Source organism: Piliocolobus tephrosceles, chromosome 8 (genome assembly GCF_002776525.5).
Source record: "Piliocolobus tephrosceles isolate RC106 chromosome 8, ASM277652v3, whole genome shotgun sequence".
Lineage (NCBI taxonomy): Eukaryota > Metazoa > Chordata > Mammalia > Primates > Cercopithecidae > Piliocolobus > Piliocolobus tephrosceles.
In genome coordinates, this window is record NC_045441.1 from 61,948,699 (window position 1) to 61,960,927 (window position 12,229).

A 12,229-nucleotide genomic window follows, 5' to 3' on the forward strand; every position below is an offset into this window, starting at 1 on the left:
TTGGATTACAAAATCACAATTTCTGCATTTATTTCATGATGCTGGGTAAATGCTTAGTGATCATAATGGTAAAAAATCCAAATGCCTGAAACACATGAGAAAAAGAGGATTCTAAATCTAGAGTCTCTACATTTTGTCATCAGTGTAAGATAAGATTGCTGCATTAAGAGCAACACAGTAAGATATATATGTAAGAACATATGTGCAAATTATAACTCTAAATAAATGTTGCTTTGTACTATAATTCTCAATATAATTTTAGTTAGTTTTACCTGATTAGAATTTTTAAAAAAACTTTAAAGACATACTTTGAATTTCAATGATCTTCTGTAAAGAAATAACAGCATTCATATTCGGGCTTTGGTGGAGAATATCTTCTGCAAGCGGCTCCAGCTGCAAGAATAGTAGATAATAATATGAGCAGAATATTACGACTTTATAGTAAGTCTCACAGAAGCAAAGCAAATTGAAACAACCTAATCCTCAGAAAAAGCTTGCTCCAAGAACTAGTTAACATTTTGCTGATATTAGTTCTAAAAGTGTAGCCAGTTTTATTTTCTGTTTTGCATCCATGTAATTGAATTCCAAGGGGCTTTTCCATTGGTCACAAGACTAATCTATGAAGTCCCTGAAGCAGGTGCATGTCTGTGTATTATTCATTAAAAATCTGAGTTATTTGTGTAATTTTTGTAGGTTCCTGAAAAACCAAATTCCATCATGTCTGTATATGCAGCTGGGCCCTGCAAACAAAACCTCAGGGAAGTTGCAATAGACAGAAAGTGGGTAGTCTATTATCCATACTTTCACAGTGTTTTTACATCGAACCACCTTGTATACATTTGAACACTTCATGATAGAAAGCCATGAGACACAGCTGCTTTTATTCAAAGGCCATTGAATGAAGTAGTAGAGAAATGGTTCAAATAACAAAATGTAAAATAATTGTACAGTTTCATTTAACTTCTACTTCATTCATAACTATGCAGATGTCTGTGCATAGCACAGGCCAAATTCCTACCTTGCAAATCTATCACGATCTTCTGGAATTACACTAATTTTTCATGGAGAAGCTCAGCAAACATTGCTTTGCAAGAAATGGAGAGAAGCTTTAAATAATTTATAGAGCCTATTTGTCAGACCTAAGTCTGCTAATGCATCCCTCAGAATGCCGTGCTGATTAGCTTGGCATGTTGCAGCAGAAAGCGCAAGGCTAGGGCCCCTGCAAATAAAATAGTTGTCCAGCTATTGTGACCCAAAAAGCAAATAAAGTAATAGTAACAACAGGATTAACAAAAAAGTTGTTTTCCTAGAAATGTTAAGGTTAATCATCTCAAATAAGAACTGGTGATCAAACTATAATATGGCATGAATGGGAAGCGATGTCACTAGATGCATCAAAGCATGAACTCATCTATGTCTCTTCATCTGTAGGAAAATCTAAAAAAACACAAGGATTACAAGTTTCCACCGCATATGTGAGTGAATCTTCCCCTCAGGGTCTCTCGGAATTGATTATTCTATTCTTCAATCATGAAATCTAAAACAATAGCGCCTTTATTCCAGATGCCATAGGATAACAGACTAGCTCAGGGGTATTTATACATGGGTAAATTCACTAACTATAACTTTCCAGAGTGTTTTTCTTAGCTGCCAAAGAAAAACTTTTAAACATCAAAAGGTTTATTTGCAATACAGTTTGGTGAGAGGAAAAAAAAAAAAAAAAAAACATCACCACCACTCAGTGGCAGTACAAGGTTCTGAAATAAACTCTTAAAACTCGTTAAAATCATTTTTCAAAATCTGGTATTTCAAATTGTATCTTCAAGGATATGTTAGTCCAGTAACACTCTCTTAACTCAGAGGAACTACTGAGTCATAAACTGTAGCTTACTTGGAAAACTCTTATGTATCAGACAAGGTTCAGAGAGCCACTTTGCTTATAAATAATTTTTGCTCCTTTCTTAGAGCTTAGAGAAAATAATTTTTAATAGAAACTAGGTAGATTTTGCTAATAAAATATCGTGAAATGACACTCTATGTTCCAATATTTAAGAACAAAAGCACAAGGCGATGTCAGCATATTTAGCTCTAAAAATGCTGACAAACTGAAAGGTGCTGGATCCTGGAAAGAAAGCTATAGGCAGATCATATATGTAAAACATCTAACTTCTGGTCTCTTGAACACTGAGGTCTGGGCTATTTTAAAGACTCAGGTTATATAGAACTCATATGTGATTCAGGGTGTTGAGAGTAAAATACAAGCACCCCTAAACCCCCAATTTAGAATCTTCAGTTAGATGCAAAAGGGTTGTGTCTACTTTGAAAAGCAATTCAGAGAATTAAGGCAATTAAATTGATCATTTAAACCTCCCAAACCATTTCCCTGCATGTTTTAGTTGAATGTCATTTAGAGGATTTAACCTTCAGTAAATTGCCCCAATTTGTTTCATTTTGAGTGTATACATACAGACAGAGCTGAATTCAGAAAGTTCTCAGTGTAGGTTCTTTATTTTTTCTCTGGTAGCTATGCAATGGACAATATTCTCTCCGTTGGCAAGAAGGAAAGTGGCATTTAGAGTCTGTTTTTATAAAATTAAAACCTTTTACGGCGGGACCACAGAATTGGCTTGTCTTTTCTAGAGAGTTATTTATTTAATCACTCACAATTATAAGCACTAACAACATCTGATTGACGCATCCACTTAATAAATATTTATGAGTGCTGGTCATTATCCATAATTTAATAACTAATAAAATAATATTAAATAAATATTCATTTTTATACATTTGGAGCAGAAAATAAGAATATGTGGTAAAGTTTTGTTATGTATTTAATTTAGGTGATTAGATACAGCAAAAATAGTGGAGACTGAGGTTAATCAGCATTACTAGAAGTTATTAAAAGATAATTAAAGAAATAATTTATACAAACAAGACAACTTTTGCATGCAAAAGTTACAGAAAGATAAAGCAGATGCAAATGTAGGAAATAGTACACACCCATCATGCCATCTCTGTTGAGCAATTCTGTTAAGTAATGGTACTCATCATGGAGTTATAAGATACACTAGATAATTTTAACACAACCTCTTGACGCTTAAAACTCTCATCCAGCTTAATCGTATCTAAAGCTTAATCACAAGCATTACTCACACCAATTCTTTACACAGATTTTCAGGCTCAGTGACAGGGAAGTTTATTTTTCTACATCATTTTCAGAAAGTTATGATAACGTATTGACAAGATTCAGATGTTTGTTAAGTTACATATACTATATACATTCTAAGTACCGTAGCTATTTTAAAGCACCATAAAATTGTGGCCATTATCATCTTATAAGTAATTTCCTGGTTCTTTAGAATCAGATCATTTAAATCGTCAAAAATCATTTTAGTTGCCTAAGATTCATCTATAGAAAGAGGCGAGGGATATTCTTGGAGAAGCTGTTGAGTAAGAGTTTTAAGATTTACACTGTACTGATGAGATACGAAAAACAGCTCACTGATTTTTTTATTTGCATGACTCAGAACAGAACATAAAGGCAGCTAAACAGAGCCTTTGCAAATATAACAGGTGTGTGAGGATGGATGTATACATCAATCAAGCAAAGGATCTATTAAATAGTCTTGTTAGCATTTTTGTTACGTGTTGATGTTTCCCAAATATGCCAAGTATTTTAATCTTTCTGTACCTTTATCTATTCTGCTCCCTCTGAATTCTATTTTCTTCATTCTTCTTTCAATTGGTAAAACCTTGACGAGGATTCAAGGACCACCACAAATATTGCCTGCTCCTCAAATTCTCTACTAGAGCAAATTTCCTCCACTCCTGTGGCCCTTTTCCTCACAAATACTCTAATTTACTAAATACATTATATGGTAGAAAGTCATTTTTTCCCACTCTCTACTTTGTTGTGAGTTATTTAAAGTCATATATGGAGACTGTATATGACAGACATTTTTAAAATGTTGAATAAATGGAGAAATAATTAATTGAAAAAAAAAAAAAACATGAAGAGGTGCCCTTTATTCTGCTCGCCATAGCTAATAAGACAAAATAAAATGGGTTCTTCCTCTTGGTCACCTGCTGTAATCAGGATATGGTTTTAAGATGAAGAATCAGAACAGCAGTGATAATTCATTTTGTTTTCTAAGGTAAACTGCCCTTGCACAATTTCCAGACAATTATTTCCTCCTATGCATTGGCAAGGTTTCCGGACATGTAGGCAGATATTTCTACAGATCAGAAAAGCAGGAAAATGCAAAAGAAACAAAGACCCAAGGCAAGCAGAGGCAGAATGGCCGTGCCAATAATTACAGCAGAAAAGGTCTCTTCCAACTGAGTAGCAAGAAAAAGCAATAGAATGACAATAAAATGGAATGAAATTTTGAAAGGCATTGAAATTAATCTTTAACCCAGTTTGAGGAGAACTGGGATCATCCCAATCCCTAGACCTCAAATCCATATACATAGTATATTCCATAATTTATTTAGATGTTTGTTAACTTCTCCAAAAATATTTTACAATTTTGTGAATAGGGTCATATTTTCAGATAGATTTATTCTAGGTATGTGGTTTGTTTAATGCTTTTGTAAATTATGTACGTGTATATATTTACATTATATATAAAATATGCATATTTATAATTTAATTAAAAATTTTTCATTCCTGGTGTGATTCTGTCCTGTGTGTTTGTTCACTGGAGTAGGAGTCATATATCTCCATTCGTCTTCTCTCCCACCTAAGTGGGTGACAGAAAACCATGGAAGATTCGATGGACATGGACATGAGCCCCCTGAGGCCTCAGAATTCTTTTCAATTGTGAACTAAAGCTGACAAAGATTATCACTTAAAGCAGATCATGATGAAAATGAATACCAGTTTTCTTTAAGAATGGTCAGTTCAACATTGTTGAAGCAGAAGCAATGAAATTTAAAGGCAGTCCAAATAAAAGTAACACTGGCAACTTTGAAAATGTCTGTACAGCCAACAGCTTCTCTTGTGGGCTTTGAAATACCACCACCTATGGTCTTCAACCATGGTTGAAGCATGGTTCAGGGCCAGTGCATATTAGTGGGCAGCACATAGTAGCTGTGGAAGAAGATGCACAGTCAGAAGATGAAGAGGAGGAGGATGTGAAGCTCTTAAGTATGTCTGGAAAGCAACCTATCTCTAGAGGTGGTAGTGACGTTCTACAGAAAAAAAGTAAAAACTTGCTGCTGATGAAGATGATGATGACGATGACGAACATGATGTTGATGAGGGTAAGGAAGCTGAAGAAAAAGCCCAGTGAAGAAATCTATACAAGATACTCCAGCCAAAAATGCACAAAAACCATCAACATCAAGATGAAAAGGTCAAGAATCCTTCAAAAAAAAAAACAAAAACAAAAAAAACCTTCCCAAAACACTAAAAGGACCTAGTTCTGTGGAAAACATTAAAGCAAAAATGCAAGCAAGTACGAGAAAAGGTGGTTTTCTTCCCAAATTGGAAACCAAGTTCATCAATTATGCGAAGAACTGCTTCCTAATGACTGACCAGACGGCTACTCAAGATCTCTGGCAGTGGAGCAAGAAGTCTCCTTAATAGTTTAAACAGCTTGTTAGAAAATTTCTGTCTTATTTCATTTCTGTATCATTTGATATCTACCTCTCCTTTTTGTAATGCAGAGTGAGAACTTCACCTACCATGTCTGATAAATATTGTCCAGGTTCCATTGCCAAGAATGTGTTGTCCAAAATGTCTGTTCAGTTTTTAAAGATGGAACACCACACTTTGCTTGGTTTTAATTATGTATGGAATGTTATGATAGGACATAGTATAGTAGTGGTCAGACATGGAAATGGTAGGGATACAAAAATGTATGTGTGAAATAAACTCATTATTAAAAAAGGTTTTTGAAGTAATTTTATATTTACAGAAAGTTTTAAACATTGTACAGAATTCCCATGTACTCTTCACCCAGTTTCCCTTAATTATAACTGGTTACATAAAACCAGTGTATTCTTAAACTTATTTTCTATAGTTATGACAGTTATATAGATATATAATTAATTTTTACTAAACCTTTTCATTGAGTTTTCAATTTTCATTGATTTTTAATTAACTATTCACCTTGTTAAATTTACATATTAATTCACAATTTAAATGAATATATTTTAATATATTTTCTTCATACTCAATTACAAATCATCTGTAAGTAGTGAAAGATTTATTTATTTTTCTCCAATACTGATACCTTTTTTCTTCTTCTTACTATATCGCACTGTCTAGGATACCCTGAACAACGTTGAAATGAAGCAGTAAGAGTATTTTTGTCTTGTTTCCGATTTAAAAGAATAATTTGTATATTTCACCTTTAAACCTGATGTATACTGTGGAATTTATTTTGTAGCTATCCTTCATCAAATTAATAAATATTGTTTATTTCTGTTTGTAAAAATTGTTCTTTATGATTGGGTAGTTTATCAGCTGCTTTTAAAATATTTATTGAAATAGTTATATTTCTTCTTCATTGTCTTAATGTGATGAATTATAATAAATTAGTTTGGAAAGTTAATATGTTATATTTCTAGAGTAAACCCAATTTTTATGAACATTTAAGATGTGATGAACTGCTAATATTTTATTTAGGGTTTTAACTACTATGACTATGAGAAAGATTCTTCGCATAATTGATGAACTTGGTTTCCAATTTGGGAAGAAAACCACCTTTTCTCGTACTTGCTTGCATTTTTGCTTTAATGTTTTCCACAGAACTAGGTCCTTTTAGTGTTTTGGGAAGGTTTTTTTTGTTTTTGTTTTTCTATTTTTTGAAGGATTCTTGACCTTTTCATCTTGATGTTGATGGTTTTTGTGCATTTTTGGCTGGAGTATCTTGTATAGATTTCTTCACTGGGCTTTTTCTTCAGCTTCCTTACCCTCATCAACATCATGTTCGTCATCGTCATCATCATCTTCATCAGCAGCAAGTTTTTACTTTTTTTCTGTAGAACGTCACTACCACCTCTAGAGACAGGTTGCTTTCCAGACATACTTGAGAGCTTCACATCCTCCTCCTCTTCAAGATTCCTTTCTTGTGATATTCTCTTAAGTTTTTGGTATCAGTATTATATAGGCCTCAAAAATTTATTTGCGATGTATTCTTCCTACCCTTCACTCCTCTATTCTAAAACAATTTGTGATTGGTATTATTTTTTCCTTAAACTCCTGGTAGAATTGCCTGGTGAAGCTATATGGGTTTTGTGTTTTCTCCTGGTAAATTTAGTTTTAAAAACTCAATTTTGTTAGTAACTAAAGAACCATTCAAATTTTCTGTATTTTTATTCAGTCTTGCAAAGTTGCATTTTTATTATAATTTTTCCATTTCATGTATTCCATTTCATAAATTTTTGAAATGTTTACATAAAGTTTATTTTAATATTTTCTTGTCATCCTTTTAATAACATTAAAATCTGTAGTGAAGTCCCCTTTTCTTTCCCAATACAGGACACGCATGCTGTTTCTTTGTTGGTCAGTCTTACTAGAGTAAAATCAATTTTACTACTTATTTCAAAGAATCAACCTTTGACTTTAAAAATCTTACATATAATATGCTTGTTTTCTATTTTATCATTTTATTTATATCTTCTTTGGTTTCTTTGCATTTAATTTGCTGCTTTGATTCTCTAATGAGATGTACGCTTTCAACATTAATTTTAAACTTTCTTCTTTTCTAATATATACATTTAAAACTATATGTTTCTCTAAGTTCAGCTTTATATATCACACAAGTTTTCACATGTTATATTTTCATAATGCTTTATTTCAGAATACTTTCTAATATTTCACTGTGATTTCTTTGGACACATGAATTAGAGTATATCTGAAAGCTCAAAATATATACGATTTTCTAATTACCTCACTGTGGTAAGAAATTATACTATGTATGAATTCAATTAGTTGAAATTTATTGAAACTTGCTTTATGGTCCATATATGGTCTATTTTTTAAAATGTTAAGAATGTCCTTGAAAAGAATGATATTCCGTCATGTTAGGGGATATATACTCCATTATATATTTAAATTATAGCAAGTTTATCAAGTGTTTAAATCTTCTACATCACCCTTCACTTTTATTTTCTTCATGGTTTACCAGTTACTGAGAGAAGTGTACTAAAATTTGTTATTATGATTGTGGTTTTGCCTATTTTATCATTTGGTTCTTTCCATTTATGCTTAATATGTTTTCATGCTGTCTGAGACACAAAAAGTTTGAATTGTTTTATCTTCTTGGTTCATAGAATATTGTATCAGTATGAAACATCTCTTTTGATCTCCATTTTCTCTTGCCTTAAAGTCCATTTTTATCTGATATTAATAGGGTCACAAGAGTTTTCCTTCAGTTAGTTCTGGTGGATAAATTTTTTTTTCATTTCCTTCATTCAAACTTTTCTTATAATTATATTACAGAAAGCTTCCATTTAAACAGCATCTGTTATTACACTGTAATCACCTTTGTCTTACTTGGTGAACTAAACCACCACCCAAACTGATTCTAAAATTTTATATAAAAATACAGTGGGGCCAAATGCAGCCAAAACTGTCTTGAAGAAGAACAAACTGAAAGATTTGTTCTACCAGATATCAAGACGTTTTATAAAACTACAGTAGTTAAGACAGTCTGATAATATCACATAAAAAGAGAGAAACCTGTGAAATGTAATAGACTCTCCAAGTATACATGGATAAAGTTAACACTACTGAGCCATAATAAATGGATGGTCTTTTTTTTTTTTTTTTTGAGATGGAATCCTGTACTGTCACCCAGGCTGGAGTGCAGTGGTACTATCTCGGCTCACTGCAACCTCCGCCTCCTGGGTTCAAGTGATTCTCCAGCCTCAGCCTCCTGAGCAGCTGGGATTACAGGTGCATGCCACCATGCCTGGATAATGTTTATGTTTTTAGTAGAGATGGGTTTCACCATGTTGGCTAGGCTGGTCTCGAACTTCTGACCTTGTGATTCGCCCACCTCAGCCTCCCAAAGTGCTGGGATTACAGGTGTGAACCACTGTGCCCCGTCAAATGGATGGTCTTTTCTATAAGTGGTACTTAATCAACTGTATATTCACATTGAAACAAACAAACCTGACCTCTATATTCATATATACATATACATATTCAATGCCGGATGAAGTATGCATCTAAATGTTGAAGTCAAAAAATTAACCTTTCAGAGAAGAGTAAGAAAAAAACAAAAATAATCTTTTCATGACTTTGGGAATCCAGAAAGAATACTTAAACAGAATACAAAAAGAACTAATCCTACAGGAAAAGATTGATGAATTATACCACATTAAAAAGTTACTTTCAATTATCAAAGGTCACCTTTCAACACATGAAACCAACACTAGAACCTATAAAGAACTGCTAAATCAGTAAGGAAAAAGACAATATGAAGGTGGACAAGAGTTTTGAATAGATACTTCAAAAACAGTACGTCCAAATGATCAATAAATAGATGAAGAACTGCTTTACCTTATTAGCATCTGGGCAAATCAAAACCATGGTGATATACTACTACACATCCAACAGAATGGCTAAGATTTTAAAAGACTGACAATATGGAGTATTAGAAGGATACAGAACTGTGTAAACACTTGTATGCCACTGGTAGGAGTACAAATTGTAACTATGTAACTATGGAAAACAGTTTGGTGCTATCCACAAAACTTAAACACATGCATATTTCAGGATTCAGCAATACCATTTGTAGAAATATATTCAACAAAAATGTCGGTACAAGTGCACCGAGAAACACATATAAAATGTCCATCACGACATTAGATACAATAGCCCCCAAACTGGAAAAATTCCCCTTATCTGTTAAAAGTAGAATATGTAAATAAAATGTGACATTTTCCCAAAAATTATTTTTATGGAATGGAATACTATATGTTAATAAAAACAAATCAACTATAGCTGGTTGCAACAACATGGATAACTCTCACAGATATAATGTTGAGCAAAACGAGTAAGAAAGGAATTATATATTGTATGATTTCATGGATATAAAGTCCCAAATTAAAATGTAGTGTTAGAAATCGTAAAATTGGTTACTTTCAGAAAAGAGAAGGGATACTAGGGAATGTGGGGTCTTTTGACATGCTGACATTACTCTATCTCTTGGTTGATCATTACATATGTGATCTCTGTCATATTTCATTGAGGTGTACATTCGTGTTTTGCAGTTTTCTGTATAAGTGTAATATCTTACAATTTAAAAACAGTTTAGCAAAAGTTAAAAATTTTCTAAAAAAGCATCGTGACATAAGAGAATAGGGAAACAAAGTCTGGATCTTGAGTTCATGTTCTTTCCACTGGATTATTGTGCTTCCAGGAAACAAAGTGAGACTATATATTTTGCATGAGAGCAACATGTTATATTCTTAGATATAAGGCCACAAATTAACTTACAAAGAAAGCTGAAAGTCCCCCTGCAACATGCAAAGCGACTCAGACAAAATGCAGAAAGGGTTCAGTTGTCAGGGTCAAAGATATTGTGGAACTTTGGAAGAATATGATAATCAAGACCAAGAGCACAAGGGAAGCAGATTGTGATAAAGACCTGATTCTACATGCTGATGAACTATTATCAATTCCCTAGTGAGGAGGGATTGGTGGTGAAAACTCAGCTCTCATTTGAATAATTATCTTAGAGAGGTCTGCAATTAGTTGTGTATGTTTAATTTGATTGTATAAGTAAATCTGGTTATAATTTTATCCATATTGTGATTCATGAGTCATTCTCAAAATAAGCTCTTTTATTTGTTTGAAGTCATTAAAATTCTTGCCCAAATAGATTGGGGGGAAAATCAGAATCAGGGTGATTGTACTGACAATCAAGTTACTACACTGACAAACTATTGAAATTATTCAGATTGGGTCTGCCTGCATCCTACCTACATGTGGTTGATATAGGGTGATATCAACACAGCAATTAAGAAATATTTCTGGTCAATAGCAGTGACATAAGTCTAATAAGTCTTATGAGAGTAACAGGAAGACCAAGAGGTAAAGGGAACAGTCATGGTCATCAGCTCGCATGAGATATTGCAGGAATTCCTTGAATAAGGTAAGAGGGACCAGTGAGCCAGACTCTGAGATCATTACTGTAGTTATTATTCTATTAACTGAGTTTTTATCTAAAACTACTATGGCTTAGAGAAATGTAGGTTAAACAATACATCAGCCAATGAATGAAACGAGGAAGAGGCCTCTGTTCCATATCAAAGAGAAGAAGCCTCTGTTCCATATCAAGCCCAAATAGTATCCTATAATTTCCATGGTGCTTAACCACGGACAGTTTGCACATGATACATTTAAACATCTATGGCAATCACCAACTAAGTAATTAAAAATAAACCTAAAAATAAATGGAAGAAGGCATAGCGGTCTATTGGAAAGAGGATAATGAATGCAATTTGTTGGATAATTAAGATTATTGATATTCTTGTTTAATCATTAAGGTAAGTTTGTAGATATACAACATAATGAGAAAACAGTTAGAACCACATAGTAGAGTTAGGAATATACTATATTTATTGAAAAGTGCATATCAAACGGAAGTTCTAACAACATTGAAAGGAAGTTTGTTCAGGGCTGTATTTGTAGTGTTCCAACATAATGTCTGTAGTTTGGATATCAATTGTTATGAAGAAGGCTTGGCTCACATTAAATGCCAAAAATCTTGTTGTTTACTTGCCCCTATTTCTGTAAGTAAGTTTAAATTTGACAGTCAAATTTGGTAAGCCCTGTTTCACTTTGTGTGTCTTAGTATTCTTCCCTTTCTTTGCTTTTTTAATCTCTTCTTCCTTTAATCTGCTAATTTTATATTTTTCAATATTTTCTTTATTTATTTGTTTTATTAAAGAGATTTTGTATGATACTCTTTTCCAAATGTTGACTTTTCTGCTAACAAGACCTGTTTCACATTATGTAGCTGTGGTGTGCCGGTAAATGTTTAACTGCTAACTGTCCAAGAAGTAGTCCTAATTTGTAGCATTTGCTGATTTCTGTGGTGTAAATATTCCCACCATGGCCTGTTTCAAGCTACTAATATGATGTTATTGAACTTAGATTTAAGCAGAGATACACACAATTGGCTTTCACAAGTCATTTACAGTCAGTTCCAGCATATTGTGGTTAGAGTATAATTTTGTTTATTGATTATCTGGGAAAATTGCTAAC

At 33.0% G+C, this 12,229-nt stretch overlaps 1 protein-coding gene across 1 annotated transcript in view; it reads right to left on the minus strand.

Moving 5' to 3' along the window:
• Positions 1-222: 222 nt before the first annotated feature.
• Positions 223-12,229, minus strand: part of HDAC9 (histone deacetylase 9) — a 679,750-nt gene continuing 667,743 nt past the window's right edge. The window contains exon 24 of the mRNA XM_023215947.1: positions 223-393. Coding sequence (XP_023071715.1) covers positions 286-393 — 108 coding nt within the window. The 3' untranslated portion in view covers positions 223-285. The remainder of the gene's footprint in view (positions 394-12,229) is intronic.